Consider the following 16983-nt stretch of genomic DNA (forward strand, 5'->3'; position numbering starts at 1 on the left):
AAATCCTTGTAAACAATTTTTAACCATAGTAAACCATGGTCAACCCTTGTAAACAATTTTTAATCATAGTCAACCATGCCTAAGATGGACAACATGGACTACCATGTTCATTGTCAATCATAACTTAACAATATTTAACCATAGTCAACCATGTTCAAACATGCTTAAACAAGCTTTACCATGGTCAAACATGGTCACCAAGTTTAGCCATGGTCATCCTTGTTCAACAATGTAACATAAATACATTGTTACATTAATAGTTGACCATGGTCAATCATAGTCAACTTCTTCCACGCTCTTCAACCATTAATATAACATTAACATTAACATCAATGTAACTTCAACCATTGTCAACCGTTGTTGAGAAACATTAATGTAACAATGCTCAATATTAATGTAGCATAATACTTTATTACATTAATGATTGACCATGATCAATCATGCTCAACCTCATCAACCATCTTTAAAAATTAAAGTAATTATAATATTATACCAATGCCAAACCAACTATTGTCAATCTTGGTTGACGAACATTAATGTAACAATGCTCAATATTAATGTAACATAAATACATTGTTACATTAATGGTCAACTGAGGTCAATCATGGACAACCCCCTCGACTGTGGTTATTCTTGTCAATGAAGGTCAACAATAGTTAACCTTATCAACCATGGTTAATCATTGTCAACCTCATGAACCGTTTGAAGCATAGTCAACCATCATCAACCATCAACAACGCTTGTGAACCATGGTTAAGCATTCTCAACCTTGTGAACCCTCTTGAACCATAGTTAATCATCATCGACAATCAACAACCCTTGGCAACCATGGTTAACCATTGCAATGATGGTCAACCCTTGTAAAAAATATTTAACCATAGTAAAAAATTGTCAACCATAGTCAACATGGACAACATGGACTACCATGTTCATAATCAACCATAACTTGATCATATTTAGCCATAGTCATCCATGCTCAAACATAGTTAAGCAACCATAACCATAGTCAAATATGGTCACCGAGTTTAGCCATTGTCAACAATGTTGAACAATGTAACATGAATACAATGTTACATTAATGTTTGACTATGGTCAATCATGCTCACCTCCTCAACCATTAATATAAACATTAATGTAGCATTAACATTAACGCTAATATAACATCAACCATGGTCGACCAATATTAATATAACAATGCTCAACACTAATGTAAGATAAATACATTGTTAAATTAATGGTAAACTAAGGTCAACCTCGATTACTCTTGTTCAACCATGGTCAACCTTGTCAATTAAGTCAACGATAGTCAAACTCATCAACTTTCTTGAACCATAGTCAGTTGTCAGCTATCATCAACTACCCTTAACAACCATGGTTAACCATTGTCAACCACTCTCATCCCTTATCAACAATATTTAACCATAGTCAAACAATGTCAACCATAATCAACCATGATCAACATAGACTACCATGTTCATGATCAACCACAACTTGGCCATATTTAATTATAATCAACCATGTTCAAACATAGTGAAGCAAGCTTAACCATGGTCAAACATGGTAACTAAGTTTAGCCATATGCAACCTTGTTCAACAAAATAACATAAATACATTGTTGTATTAAGGTTGACCATGGTCAATAATGATCAACCTCCTCAGCCCTCTTCAACCATTAATGTAACATTAACATTAACACCAATGTAGCATCAAGCATGGCCAACAAACATTAATGTAACAATGCTCAACATTAATGTAACATAAATATATTGTTACATTAATGGTCAACCACAGTCAAACTTGTGAACCATGGTCAACCATTGTCAACTTTGTCAACCATTTTGAACCATAGTTAACTATCGTCAATCATCCATAACCCTCGACAACTATGAATAACCATTATCAATCATGGTCAACCTTCGTCAACAATTTTTAACCATAGACAATGTTAACCATAGTGGACCATGGTTTAATAATTTGGCCCATATACAACGATAGTCAACTAGCACAACAATATCAATAAAGTGGTTAATATATGTTGATAGACATCATTTTCTACCTTTGATATGCCAATTGATGCCATTATAAACAGAAATAATGAATTCAACCTATATCAACCACTTCATTAACATGGTTATGCTAGTCCTAAAGTTTTAAATCAAGCTAAAATCCTGTAAAACAATTTTTTTAATATTGTAGTGATAATTATAGTAATTTAGAAAGTTAGAAAACAATATGTCAAATTTCTATATTAATATCATATATCACTAATAACTAAATTAAATCATATTACTGAGCTTATAACTTTGCTGTCATATATATTTAAGAGAGAATATATATATATATATATCTTGAGGCATAAGACTCTCACAGTGCTGCTATTTAAAATAAAAGAAACTTTTACTCTGAACGCATTAGGCTTCAATGGCCAGCTAGTTCTGACTGTAGCATTGACCATTTAAAAGAACCTTTTAATTTGAACTCATTAGCTTTAAATGACATTCAAGTTTTAAATTGACTCTCAAGGATGAGATAAAGTTGGGCGGAAAGTTTCAAAATGGCAGTCATTACTTACATTTTTTAAACTAATTAACAGCTTTGATTATTCATAGATACTGGGTTATGCATAGTCAGGCCAGACGCATATTTACACTGTTGCATTCAGCGAGTTCGGCTGGCTAATTCCATACAGAACTGTACAATTTTTGGGAGATTATATATCCAAACAGGTAAATTCTGATCATTTCACAAAATAAATTTGACCGAAGCAAAGGAAGAGAAATCCTGTGACAGAAAAACCCAATGAGAGGCCGTGTGTATACCTGCAATAGTAGTTGAAGGAAAAGTCTCCGCTCACTGTAGTGTGTTTGGTTGAATGTACTCTGTTATCTGATCAGGTGCTGAAACGGATGAAGCGCGAGCAATTGCGTTTTCACCTACATCGACCACATGTTCATGATCCAGGAAGGAAAAGCTTCTCCTGGAAAGCGTCCTGGTGCTGATAGGACTACTTCCCACACCGAAAGGGCTGCTTGTAAAAGCGGGCGGCGAGAATAGACTGTTGCTCTGGTTTGGGCTCATTTCTGACACTCTTCGGTTGGGAGATGAGGTTGAACCCCCCTTCTGGTCAATGTACACCATAAACGACTTCATTGCTCTCTTCAAAGACCTCCCTGTTGATGGATCATCCATCTTACTATTATCGTTATCCATAACATTAGGATCCCTCGTGTACTCATAGAGAAGCATGGAAAAGAATATAACCAGAGCTATCACTGACACGGATCCGGTGATCAAGTACAGACCCCAGAAACTCTCCATGCTTAACCTATTGGAATCCACTTTTACTCCAGAATCTGTGCAGGCGGTGCTACTTAACCACTTGGCCTGAATCTGTTGCATTTCTTTGTCCTCCGAGAGTGACAGAACGGCCCTGGAAATATCGCGCAGTAGGGGTGAACCCTTTGGAAATACCTGAGCAAGTGTCCTGATCGTGAGCTGCTAACCATAGAAAAACTGAAATGCACAGGAGTTTAGACAAATTATTGAGGATTTGGAGGAACTTACAAAGCCGAAGCCACCGGTCCTGTAGATTGGTCCAACAGTTGTGTAGTTGCATTGTGACGCTAGAAAAGTACGGATCGAAAAAATCTCGTCGAAAATGGCAGCAACGCCTCCATTCATTGGACCTTTTGAGAGAGCCAACCCAGCTTCCTCTGGTGTTGCATATGTCTTGAGATTTGTTATGCCAAGCTCCAGCTGGAGGTATTGAGCTACAAAAGAACCGATCGGATACCCTACTGCGTCTCCACTGGCCTTGAGAGATTCAACATCTTTAACAGTAGGGTTCAATTTTCGCACAGTGAGAATAGACGTCAAACTGGCAGTATAGCTGGATGTTAAAATCAGAACTACAAATAGCCAGATTACAAGCACCAATCGAGACAAACTGCTAACTAACTTCTCCCCTGCAATGCAGTAAATAGGTTAGGAGGATGAAGTTCATAAAACCCATGTAAATGGTGACATTTTGCTTTTTCATTTTCAATCCAGATGAGAAAACAAATTTCAAGTGGAAGGAGAATCGCTTACTGTGTGAGAAAACCAGTGTCGAGAAAGAAAACCTGGAACAGCAGGGAGGACCGAAAAGAAGAAAGGTCAGGTTGTTGGAGACTTTAAAAACCAGGGACATTAGTGAATAGACAATACATAAATATTGAGAGAAAAATACCAGAGTAGAGTCACCACTTGTTGCCTGGGTGTTCCTCTGAACTCGGGATTTACCCTATGCTCGAATAGCCATATTACAAATCCTGTGAATATGAAAAATGCCGCTGTTGTACACCACATTCGCGGAGTAAAAGGCAGCATGAATGCCCAAGCGCTATATGCTTCGTCTGCCTTGATAGGAACCACCATTACTACACCTGATTCAGTGAATGGTTGTGTGAAATCGACATGTTTACTTCGACTTGCGAAAATTGTGGTATCGCCCACAACTGCATCAAATTTCTGCCAAGCAAAGTCTAAATCAGTATCGGCAGGAGTTGATGTCTTTGTAATCAGAAGAAGTAGAAATCTAATAATTCAACGGGCTATAGAAGGTACCTTGAGATGAACTTGATCTACAAGGTCATCATAGTAGTGTGTATGGTTGTTATCACCGTATGGAATGAGATCATAAGGCAGTGCATAATCCAGTCGATTCACAACCGCATCAAATACATCTATACAGAAACCAGTGACGTTGCTTCGGTTACGGCTACTGTCAAATTTTACTGTCACACATTCAGTGAATCCATGTTTTACGGGAACTCCAATTTTCAACCTCTTACCACTGGTTGGTTGTTCCCAACCACGAGGCACTTCTGTAGATCCACCGGGCCAAATGACAGTTTTAAGGTCGCCGATGGTATTATTGGGGCTGGCCGGCGATGATGCACCAGAGGGAAGTTGTTTGGAGAGCTGACTTTCATCATTCCAGTACCCAACTACACGGTATCCATTACCCACCACATTGGCTATCTCATAAGTAGAACCCACAATTTCTCCATCCTTTAGCTGAACAACTCCGCTCACACCACTAAAGTCTGTCTTTCCGAGCTCTGTCAATAACTGTGGTCCTTCCTGCAAGACCTTCAGTTGTGTAAAACTTGTTGAAGAACTTATGGGCTTCATGAAATTAAAACTTGTGCTTCCTAGATTCTCAATTGCCCGAGCTATCATCCAAACGGCATCGTATGCAAATGAGCCGTAAACATTTAGTTCAGCCTTTTCTTCATGAGGGTATTCGAGTCTAAACTGGCATTTGCACCTTCCACGGAAATCTGCTAGCTTCTTGGAATTCTGGATATAAGTTTTGACTCCTAGGAGGCCTTGCATGTAGTCCATGGAAGAAGCATTTAACAGAACATCCCAAAGGCTGGTAAATTCATCTGTGCTTATCCAGACATAACCACTATCCATCATTCCTATTTCCTGGGCTTTCATTAAGATTTTTGAACAAAGGTCAGACGGCATATAAGCAACGAAAACTCTCGATTCCTTTGTCATTAACTTGTATAGCTCCCCTTCAATGGCTACCTGGTCCGCAGTTAGCGATATGACCGATCTATATTCTATTTTCGACCCAATATCCCTAAGCGCATCACTTAATGAGGCGACTGCACCGCTACGGAATTCATCATCCGAGTAAACAACTGTAACTCTTTTCCAACCATAGGCCTGAGCCAGGGCTGCAATGGGGTGCATCTGCAAGGCATCACTATGTGCCATGCGAACAAGATATGGAAATCTGCGGTTAGAGAGCAAGGGACTAGTAACAGAGAAGGATACAACTGGGACTTGGGCGGTATCTCCCAAATGTAATATGAATTCTGCAACATCAGACGCTTGTGGCCCAATTATTGCCACCACTTCCATTTCCAACAGATCAAGAACTGATTTTACCCAAAAAAATAAATTAACAATCAATATCAAACTACCCAGCAAGGAAATCACAGAAGAAATAAAAGAAAATAATTAAGCAAATGAAGCTGTAGATTCATTTTTTGGTTGAATTTTGAATGTCTGAGTTTGCTTCTGAATCAAACATGGTCCTATATCTCATACCAACGGAGACTAGTTCATTCATTATAAAAAAAAATGACTCTAAATGAGAAACGATCTCACAAACAGGGTCGGTTTGTATCTGCGTATAGAAAATAGAACCTATAATTGAAAAGAGATGTAAATTACCACCCGAAGCCACCTGAATCGCATCACCAAGCGAGTCACGAAAGTGGAGAACCAGGCGGGAGCCGTTGAGTAGCTGAGTGTCTCTATTAACGTCATCCCTTGCTATTTCAATGGCGGTTTTGGCCACTTTTCCTACCCACGAATTGTAGTTCAAGATAACGCCTATATTCACCACGCTGTCATTGTTGGCTGCACTACACAAATTCCCAGCATTGCAGAATAAAAAGCAGAAAATCATCAAAACTGCCACTGCGTGGCCTTCCATCTGTAATTGCAGTTCCATAATGGTTATCCCTCCTAACTTCAATGAAAATATAGAGCTTGGAATCTGTGGGCTTTGTCAAAATTGTACATCATTTTTTAATACAATTTAAATAATGAATTAATTATACAGCTGTCCTGTTTGCTTCTCATACGCATTGACTTTTGTTTTACTTAGAGGCGGGTGCAATTTCACTGCCATCAATGGGGATGGCAATCATACGCATTGACTTTGGGTTTAGTTAGAGCCACCTTACGTCTGCAATTTCACAGCCATCAGAAAATCGTCCTTTGGGATGGGGATGGCAATCAAATGGGAATCTTTGGTCATATTTCAGAACCTTTTGTTTGGTCGTTTATAAAATTATCTTATAAAAGAATTTAGATAGTTCAATGATATAAATTAATGGATAATAAATATTGGTAAAAATATAAGTAACAATATTTTTAATTAAATAAATCTACAATAGGTTCGTTTTATTAATTAAAGAATTAATGAGCATGCAGCTGACATTAAGCATAAAGAATTAAGTCTTCTGCTTTAGTAAAATATGTGGACAAAACCAAACATCATGTTTGTGTTGAGGAGGCTACTGTGATTGCTAGGATTTCACAATTCCACCATCAAAAATTTAGTAAAGCCCTTGAAATTGAAAAAAAATCGAACAATCTCAATAGAGAAAATAGTTGGAAAATTAGTAGTGACTGAGTCCTAGCACTAGTTTTTTTTGGTTCTTAATATTGATGGCGATTTTCGATATGATGTGTTGACTGTCAGCGTGCTGACTTGTATTTGTACAATATATTCCAACGGCTATGCCGTATTCTGCTGGCTTCAGCCGTATTGTAAAAAAAAATATCTGTAGGCTTCTGCCATATGTGGATTTTTTCTCTGAAAATAAAAAAAAATCTTTTAATAATATGCCGCGAATATATAACGTTATTGTAGGTACTCGTTTTGTTAATCTTAATGTTGAATATTCTGGAACATATTTATAAAATCGTGATCATAAACGTGACTACGCAATCTTCAAAAACTTGTTTGACTCAAACGGATGAAGTTTTACGAAACACGGCTGGTTCATGACTTTTCTTCGTCCTGATGTGGACACCTTTGGCCGAGGAGGGAGGAATGTGTGGTGGATTTAGCTTTGCCACAATTCCAGGAAGGAGGCGACCGTACGATAGGCTTGAGAAATTTTAAAAAAGGGATCGTCGAAAAAAAAGTGGAATGTCGTTCGTTAAATAAAGCAGGTAATTGCACACAAAAGTAAGTGGGTGAGAGGTATAACCAATTATCTCTTCGGAATGGTTTTTCCTTTCAAAAGCCTTCCTTTTTATCCAACGCAGATTTCTCTCTTTCATTTTGTTATTAAATGTATAGCCTCTCCTTTAGGGAGAAACATTCCACGCTTTTTCTACTCACTCGTTTCCCTATGGTGTGAATAGCACCCGGGCACACTACTGCAAAATTTTTCGGCAAAAATTAGGTTAATAAATTGAACTTTTTATTTTAGGAGCGATATTCCACATACTTTTTTTAATATTTCTAAATGCCAATGTTCAGCTGCAAAATAATAGGGTAATAAATTTATAATTTATTTTTTTTAATTTTATGAGCGACATTGTGTTGAAACATTAATTTCACCTGCGCGTCATTAATTCCACAAAACCACTGTCTCATATCGCACCACCTTTCGCACAAAGTGGTATTTGTCAGAGGGCCTCCTATCACCCCGATCAAGTGACACGCGTTCTCTGTACGATTCGAAAACCACCAAACTCCTGACGTTTGGTTTGTGTGAGTTAAGCATGCGATATGCGTCCGATTAAGTCAACGGCCCAGGATCATTTTCAACCTGCCTGAACCTTTTGCTTGACCGCCCACGTGAAGGAATTAATGTGATTTATGATGTTTCGTAAATTGCAGGTAAAAGTTGGTAAGTGTTTTAATTTTATTGTTTTTTAAATTTACGGAGGTATGGGTAAGTTTTTCATCTTTATTGCATATGTATCGTATGCGATATATATGTTTTTTTTGCGTTGACCTTGAGTAATGAAGTGAAAAGGAGAGCACTGCAGTGCGAAGAAAAAGAAACCAGAGCACACGAGATGAAAAGAGAAAGGGCTCGCGGTAGCGAAGAAGAAAAACAAGGGGATAAGTTTGAAAAGGTAAATGTAATGTGCAGCAGCACAAAACGAATGGAGGATTTTTACTCAACAATGTAAAAATACACAACAGTGAAAAAGAGTAATGTAAATTTTTTTATTATTGAATATGCAATGTGAAAACCCAGCAGCTTGAATGTAATGAAAAATTTCACATAGGAGTGAATGTGAAAGATTTTTTTTTACCGCAGTAAATGTAAAAGCTTTTAACATAGCAGTGAATGAGGATTTTACACAGCGGTAAAATTATTTATGAAAGAGGCAGAGTAATTTGTTTTTGGTGAAAGTTCTTGGTGAATCCCTCTGAGAGAGAGGAAGAAATTTGTATCAGGCAGTTTATGAATTAATACAAGTTTTTTGGGCTGAGAAACTCTGCTTTGCTCAGAAATTTTATTTTCTTCCCTGTGCTAAGATCCTGTGGACAAAACAGAGCATTGCTCTGTGTTCAGTTAATTTGTGTTTGAAATTACCAGAAATTTCCAACATGGTATCAGAGCTAATCTAGGCTCTTTAAAGGTGTCAAAGAAGCTGAAGGAAGGAGTTCTTTTGCTGCAGCAGCTTCTCCAACAGAGTAAAGACTCAGTCAACAAAGGATTCAGGTATTCCTCAAAGTTTTTTGTGTAGCTGCTGAAGACAGTCAGTGTTTTTTAAATACACAGTCAAATATTTTAAGCATAGCTGAGAATGCAAGGAATGGCCAGCATAAGCACTAGTATAGGTATTTTTAATCATCAGCTCCCACAGTTTAATGGGAAAAGCTATGACTATTGGACAATAACCATGAGAGCCCTGTTTGCCTCACAAGATTTATGGGAACTTGTTGAAGATGGATTTGAAGAACCAGCAGATGAAAATGAGTTTAACAGATTAACTCAGGCAGAGAAAGACCTATTGAAGAGCAATAGGAGGAAGGATTCACAAGCCCTTGTATTTTTATATCAGTTAGTGCATGAGAGTGTGTTTCCAAGGATAGCAGTAGCCAAGACATCTAAAGAAGCATGGCAAACCCTCAAGACAGCCTATCAAGACATGGAGAAAGTGAAGACAGCAAAACTACAGTTGCTGAGGAAAGATTTTGAGAATCTGAGCATGAAAGAGTCAGATAATATTGACTCATTCTTCACACATGTGATTGGATTGGTCACATAGATGAGGACTCATGGAGAAGTTCTTGAAGAAAGGAGGATTGTGGAGAAACTGTTGAGGGTCCTACCCTCAAAGTTTGATGTGATTGTCACCACCATAGAAGAAACAAAGGATCTCTCAAACTTTTCAGTTGATGAACTTCATGCATCACTGATAACACATGAGCAGAGGTTGAGTAGGAATGAAAACTCATCTCTAGAGCAAGCCTTCAAGACCCAGATGTCCTTTGGAAGAGGAAGAGGTCAAGGCAGAGAAAACAAGAGAGGAAGAGGCAAAAGCCAGAACAAAGGTGGAAGGAATAGTCCAGCAAATGCTCAAGGAAGAGGCAGCAATCCAAATTAGAACCAAGGCCAAGGCAGTAGCCAACAAAGAGGACAATATCATGCTCAAGGACAAAGGTATGAAAAATCCGATGTCCAATGTTATTAGTGTAAAAAATATGGGCATTATGCCAATGAATGTAGGAAAAAGCAGCATGATATGAGTAATAGATCTAATGCAAATATCACAAGAGAAAACATCAATCAAGATAATGTGTTGTTAGCTTGTAACATGGCTGAAACAAACAATGAAGATATATGGTTTCTAGATTCCGGTTGTCGTAACCATATGACAGGAAACATAGCCCTGTTTTCTACTTTAGATCAAAATGTGAAATCACAAGTCACACTTGGGACAGATAGTAAAATTTCTGTTATGGGAAAAGGAGAAGTTAAAATATTTACAAAGAAAGGTGAAAAGAAAACCATAGCAGATGTCTATTATGTTCCTGGAATGAGATGTAACCTCTTGAGTATTGGACAACTTGTTCAAAAGGGGTACAATGTTTTCTTTGTGAATGATGTATGCACCATCATGGATAGAGCACCCAACAAAAGATGTATTGCTAAAGTAAAGATGACAAGGAATAGGATGTTCCCTCTCAGAATAAGGGCAGATTTGAAAAACGAAGAAGTAATTGCAGCAGTTACCCAAGAGTCTTTCCAAAGTGTGCCAAAGAATAAAAATTGGTTGTGGCATTTGAGATTTGGACATCTCAACTTTGGAGTTCTTAACTTGTTGAGTAGAAAAGGAATGGTAAGAGGATTACCATTGATAGAGAAACCAGACAGCCTTTGTGAAGGTTGTATCTTGGGGAAACAACACAGAGAAAGTTTTCCATCAGGGAACAGCATAAGGGCAAAGGCACCCTTAGAGATTGTCCACTCAGATTTATGTGGACCAATGCAAACCCCATCTTTAGCACACAACCAATATTTTCTAAAATTTATTGATGATTTTACAAGAAAGACTTGGGTTTATTTCCTGAAGAACAAAAGTGAAGTGTTTGAAAAATTTCGAAATTTCAAGGCACTTGTGGAAAACCAAAGCGGGCTGCATATCAAAGTACTAAGAACTGATAGAGGAGGTGAGTATATCTCCAAAGAATTTCTACGGTTTTGTAGAGAAAATGGAATACACAAACAGTTTACAGCTAGGTACACCCCACAGCAAAATGGAGTTGCTGAAAGGAAAAATAGGACCATCATGGATATGACGAGGAGCATGTTAAAGGCAAAACATTTGCCAAATGATTATTGGACTGAAGCTGTACATTGTGCAGTATACATTTTGAATAGATGTCCTACAAAAGCAGTGATGAACAAAGTGCTGGAAGAAGCATGGAGTGGGAGAAAGCAAGGAGTCACCCACATGAAAGTTTTTGGATGTGTGGCTTATGCACACATTCCACATCAGCTAAGGAAGAAGTTGGACAACAAAGGGGAGAAATGTATTTTTGTTGGATACAGTAATGAATCCAAAGCTTACAGGTTGTATATCCCATCCACCAAGAAGTTTTTTGTTAGCAGAGATGTTCAGTTCATTGAGGAGGAAGCTTGGGATGGAAGCATAGAAAAAACAGTGAATGTTAAAAACTGTTTGTCTCATGATGAAGATGATGAAGAGATGGCTGAAATACATCCCCAAACAATAGCACCAACACAAGGACAGCAAGAGACACCCTTGAGGATAAATGAAATTGCTTCTCCAAGCACACCACAAGGAGGAAATTCAAGTGCGTCTTCAAGCACTTGCACACCAAATGAAAGAGGTAAGAAATTTAGAAATCTAAGTGACTTTTATGAAGGTATGAATTCTTTGTTTGCTTTGTATTGTCATGTTGATGACCCTATTCATTTCTAAGATGTAATTAAGGATAGGAAATGGATAGAAGCTATGGATGAGGAGATTAATGTCATAAAAGGAAATAAGACATGGGATTTAGTTGAGCTACCAAAAGGTAAAGAAGTCATTGGAGTCAAATGGGTCTACAAGACCAAGAGTAATGCTGAAGGCAAGATAGAAAGGCACAAGGCAGGACTTGTTGTCAAGGGATACAAGCAGCAGTATGGGAGAGATTATGAGGAAACTTTCGCACCGGTTGCAAGAATAGAAATGGTGAGAGCGGTGCTGTCCATAGTAGCACAAACCAAGTGGAAAGTTTACCAAATGGACGTGAAGTCAGCATTCCTAAATGGAGTGTTAATGGAAGAGGTTTATATTGAGCAACCTTTAGGCTATGAGAAGAAAGGCCAAGAGCACAAAGTATGCAGATTGAAGAAAGCTCTTTATGAGCTGAAGCAAGCGCCAAGAGCATGGTACAGTAGGATAGATTCCTATCTATTGGAAAATGGATTTGACAAATGTGAGGGAGAACCCACCGTCTACATCAAAAAAAAGGATGGTAAATTACTAATTGTTGTGTTGTATGTTGATGATGTCATTTTTACAGGTAATGATGACTATTTCATTGAAAATTTCAAAGTAGTCATGAAAGAGGAATTTGAAATGACTGACATGGGTTTGCTGAGATACTTCTTAGGAATAGAAGTAGATCAAAATGAAAATGGAATTTTTATCTCATAGGCAAAATATGTTAATGAAGTGTTGGGCAGATTTAATATGCAAGAGTGCAAGGCAGCAATCACTCCCACAGTGATGGGATTAAAACTCAGCAAAGAGGACAGCAGCAAGGATTTTGATCCTAGCTTGTACAAGAGTATAGTTGGCAGCCTTATGTATTTAACTGCAACTAGGCCAGATATAATGTTTGCTGTTAGTTTAATTTCCAGATTCATGGAGAGGCCAAAAGAAGCACATTGGCAAGCAGCAAAAATAATTCTGAGGTATGTTAAAGGTACTAAAAGGTTTGTCATTTTATATACTGTCTCATAATGTTCAGATTTAGTTGGATGAACTGATAGTGATTAGGCTGGAAGTGTAGATGATCAGAAAAGCACATCCGGTTATGTTTTTCACATGGGTTCAGGAGCCATTTCATGGGCTTCTAAGAAACAACATATTGTAGCATTGTCTACAGTAGAGGCAGAATATGTGGCATCTACAGCAGCAGCATGTCAAGCAGTTTGGATGAGAAGGATGTTGAGGAGCTTAGGACAAGAGCAGCTAAAAGCAACAATGACTTTTTTGTGACAATAGCTCAGCTATTGCATTATCTAAGAATTATGTGTTTCATAAGAGAACGAAACACATTGACACAAGGTTTCATTACATCATGGAATTGGTGAGCAATGGAGAAATTGTTCTACAACATTGCAGGACTCAAGAACAGGTTGTAGACATTTTGACCAAGCCATTGGATCAGAAAAGCTTTGAATTTTTGAGGAAATGTCTGGGTATGACTGATAACCTAGTAGCTAAAATTAAAGGGGAGTGTTGAAACATTAATTTCACCTGTGCGTCATTAATTCCACAAAACCATTGTCTCATATCACACCACCTTTCGCACAAAGCGGTATTTGTCAGAGGGCCTCCGATCACCCCGACCAAGTGACACGCGTCCTCTGTACGATTCGAAAACCACCAAACTCGCAGCCGGTAAACTTCATTTGGTTTGTGTGACTTAAGCATGCGATATGCGTATGATTAAGTCAACGGACCAGGATCATTTTCAACCTACCTGAACCTTTTTGCTTGACCGCCCACGTGAAGGAATTAATGTGATTTATGATGTTTCGTAAATTGTAGGTAAAAGTTGGTAAGTGTTTTAATTTTATTGTTTTTTAAATTTACGGAGGTATGGGTAAGTTTTTCATCTTTATTGCATATGTATTGTATGCGATATATATGTTTTTTTTTTGCGTTGACCTTGAGTAATGAAGTGAAAAGGAGAGCACTGCAGTGCGAAGAAAATGAAACCAGAGCACATGGGATGAAAAGAGAAAGGGCTCGCGGCAGTGAAGAAGAAAAACAAGGGGATAATTTTGAAAAGGGAAATGTAATGTGCAGCAACACAAAATGAATGGAGGATTTTTACTCAGCAATGTAAAAATACACAGCAGTGAAAAAGAGTAATGTAAATTTTTTTATTATTGAATATGCAATGTGAAAACCCAGTAGTTTGAATGTAATGAAAAATTTGACATAGGAGTGAATGTGAAAGATTTTTTTTTACAGCAGTAAATGTAAAAGATTTTAACATAGCAGTGAATGAGGATTTTACACAGCAATAAAATTATTTATGAAAGAGGCAGAGTAATTTGTTTTTGGTGAAAGTTCTTGGTGAATCCCTCTGAGAGAGAGGAAGAAATTTGTATCAGGTAGTTTATGAATTAATACAAGTTTATTTTGGCTGAGAAACTCTGCTTTTCTCGGAAATTTTATTTGCTTCCCTGTGCTAAGATCCTGTGGACAAAACAGAGCATTGCTCTGTGTTCAGTTAATTTGTGTTTGAAATTAACAGAAATTTCCAACACATTGTACATTTTTTTTTAATATTTCAAAATGCTAGTGTTCAGCCACAGGAGTGCACTTCCAAACCCTTATTATTATTATTATCTTCAATTAGCGATACATAATTCCAAAAAAGGTGCTTCTATAATTTCACTATATCAATATGAAATAACTAATTACGAAAATAACCGCTTCTACAATCTCACTGAATCGATATCATTCATAGCTTTGATTAAGTTATTTTTGGCTAGTCTCTTTAGTTTAGGGAGTGACATTCCATTTTTTTTTAATGGTCACTCTTTTAACATTTCCATAGTTTGTCGTACTCGCGACATGACCGCGGCCATTGCCTCCTACCTGGAAATGTCGCAAAACTCAACTCACCATGCAACAACTACTTCCAAAAATACCGGAGGACGAAGAAAAATGAGCAACCACCCTCTTTTCCAAGGATAGCTGGCACGTCGACCCCAGACCCAACGGAAGCCGCTAACAAAATCACCATCTTCATGGAAATTAAATTTGAAGGAAGAGGTTAAGGTTATTGCTTCTTCATTGTGTTGGCCTCCTTCTTGTCAGTGTCACAAACCTCAATTCACCACACAACTACCCAAAAGAAGTGGAAAATGGTGTCCGCTGCAGAACAGAAGAAAGAAAATATATATATCTATATCTATATATATATATATATATATATATATATATATATATATATATATATATATTGGATAATTAATGGTGGGAAAAAAATATAGATGTTTTTGGGTGAGAGCTATTTCCACCTCCATAGAAACATTAATGCTCTCTTAAGACTCTAAAGATAGTTGGACACGGGTTTTGACATCTGGCTGTCAACTCATGTGCATCATTTCCCGACTAACATTTTCCGATTAATAGGAGGATGTGTGCATCATTCATGAACCATGGCTTATGATGCCACATGATCCACCATGGGCATGATGGATCCCAGAAATTGGGTTGACAGTACCATGGGGTACGCAATGCGTTTGGAGGTTATGGCATGGAGCATAAATGATAGTATGCTCAAATTTTTAAATTGTGCGCGGGCGAATGAAATTCAAATTTGAAACCGCATAGGAAATCCCCAGCGTCACGTAGGCGGAGATAAGGATGCTCGAAGTGGCGTATTGAAGGCCGGCGACCTCATGGCCATGATGGAGGGGAGGATTCCCATCTCCACTATGCCCAGCAACTGGAACGAAGCTGGGCTTCGAAGAGCCCCACGACGGACAGCGCGGCGCCGACCTCAACCCAGTGCTTGAGCCACGCACCACCAATGAGCCCTGTGGCTTCGGAACCACTGAAGTCCACGGAGAGCATCATGAATTTCAAATCCCAGAGTAAAATACGATGAGGAAAGTTCGGTGTCTTGCAAATTAAGGGACCGGTGCGGCCGTAGGCTGCCAAAACAGGGAAATTCCCAACTAAAAAATGCATTGATTTCGCTGATGCAAAATTTTAGGAAATCCCGGCTTAAAGTAGTTTAGAGGATGCAGAGAACTTCAAACTACACCGTGAAATTTGAAGCAAGGCCAAAAAAGATTAATTGTTTTGCCGAAAATGGGAACCCTTTTCGGATGAGTTCTAGAAGTCGCTCGGTATAATAGGTGCAATTTAATTTTGCGTTGCTTTTTTGTTTTCAGTTTTCAGGCTTGTAACTAAAAAATAGTAGTACTCTAAAGAAATGGAAAGAAATTTTTTGACAGGTTTGGCCACCTGTAAAGCTGCTGAAAGTTTAAATCAATTTTTTTTTTGCCTTTTTATTATATCAGTGTTGGGGTTTGTAACTCGGAAAGAGGGTAATAAGATATTTTTAACATTTGGTCGTCTTTGAAAATGCTGAAAATTTTTAAATGGAAAGAAGATATCTAGAATATTTGGCCCGACTTTGAAAATGCTCAAAAGTTTTAAATTCAAAGCCTAAAAGTCTACATAAGTTTAAGTTGGAAATCATTTGCTTAGATATTGAATAGTTGTGGTTCAGTCTATGTAAGCTAAGGTATAATGAACTCCATAATGTATTTTATATGCACATCTTACATGAAGCTGAAAATCTTTATAATCTCCGGCGAAAGTAGCTTAGATGTTCGTAATCTATATTTAGACGAGGTCTCTGCATTTTCTTGTTGGCATAAAAGTCTGTTAAATAAAGTATGTATTCGTTATTAACTGATAAAAAATTTGGCCTAATAACTAAGAATGATGCTTACTTGTTTTCGGTTCATGCTCAAATATGCTTACTTGTTTTCGTTTCAAGCTCAAATTCTTGTTCCAGCTAGAAAAAGGTGGCTTTTCATGCGTCATCTCTTAGTTTCGTCATATTCCTCCAAGTTTGATTCTGGATACTCAATTTGTGAAATTTCTCCCAGTCACTACACAGTCAGGTTTGGGTTGCCTAGCTAGGTATAAAAATGAATT

At 37.8% G+C, this 16983-nt stretch overlaps 1 protein-coding gene across 1 annotated transcript; it reads right to left on the minus strand.

The window, feature by feature from the left end:
- Positions 1 to 2631: 2631 nt before the first annotated feature.
- On the minus strand, positions 2632 to 6512 carry LOC149139481 (glutamate receptor 2.8-like). Its single transcript, XM_089448195.1, has 6 exons — positions 6235 to 6512; positions 4606 to 5936; positions 4229 to 4509; positions 4090 to 4121; positions 3565 to 3965; positions 2632 to 3471 (listed from the first exon to the last, which is right to left on the minus strand). Exons 1-6 carry the CDS (start codon positions 6497 to 6499, stop codon positions 2851 to 2853), a joined length of 2931 nt encoding a protein of 976 aa, XP_089304321.1. The 5' UTR covers positions 6500 to 6512; the 3' UTR covers positions 2632 to 2850.
- Positions 6513 to 16983: the final 10471 nt, after the last annotated feature.

This window comes from Pinus tabuliformis, chromosome X, assembly GCF_031772625.1.
Source record: "Pinus tabuliformis cultivar Carrire ecotype Pingquan chromosome X, CPIR1, whole genome shotgun sequence".
In the NCBI taxonomy this organism is placed as follows: Eukaryota; Viridiplantae; Streptophyta; class Pinopsida; order Pinales; family Pinaceae; genus Pinus; species Pinus tabuliformis.

What these genes read in the sequence shown, in the direction of transcription:
- LOC149139481 (XM_089448195.1), bottom strand. Translation starts at nt 6,499, where the DNA reads ATGGAAGGCCACGCAGTGGCAGTTTTGATGATTTTCTGCTTTTTATTC. An exon ending in GATTCAGGTGGCTTCGGGTG is followed by an intron (nt 5,937 to 6,234) that starts GTAATTTACATC and finishes GGGTAAAATCAG; the next exon opens with TTCTTGATCTGTTGGAAATG. An exon ending in GACACTGGTTTTCTCACACA is followed by an intron (nt 3,966 to 4,089) that starts GTAAGCGATTCT and finishes ACTGCATTGCAG; the next exon opens with GGGAGAAGTTAGTTAGCAGT.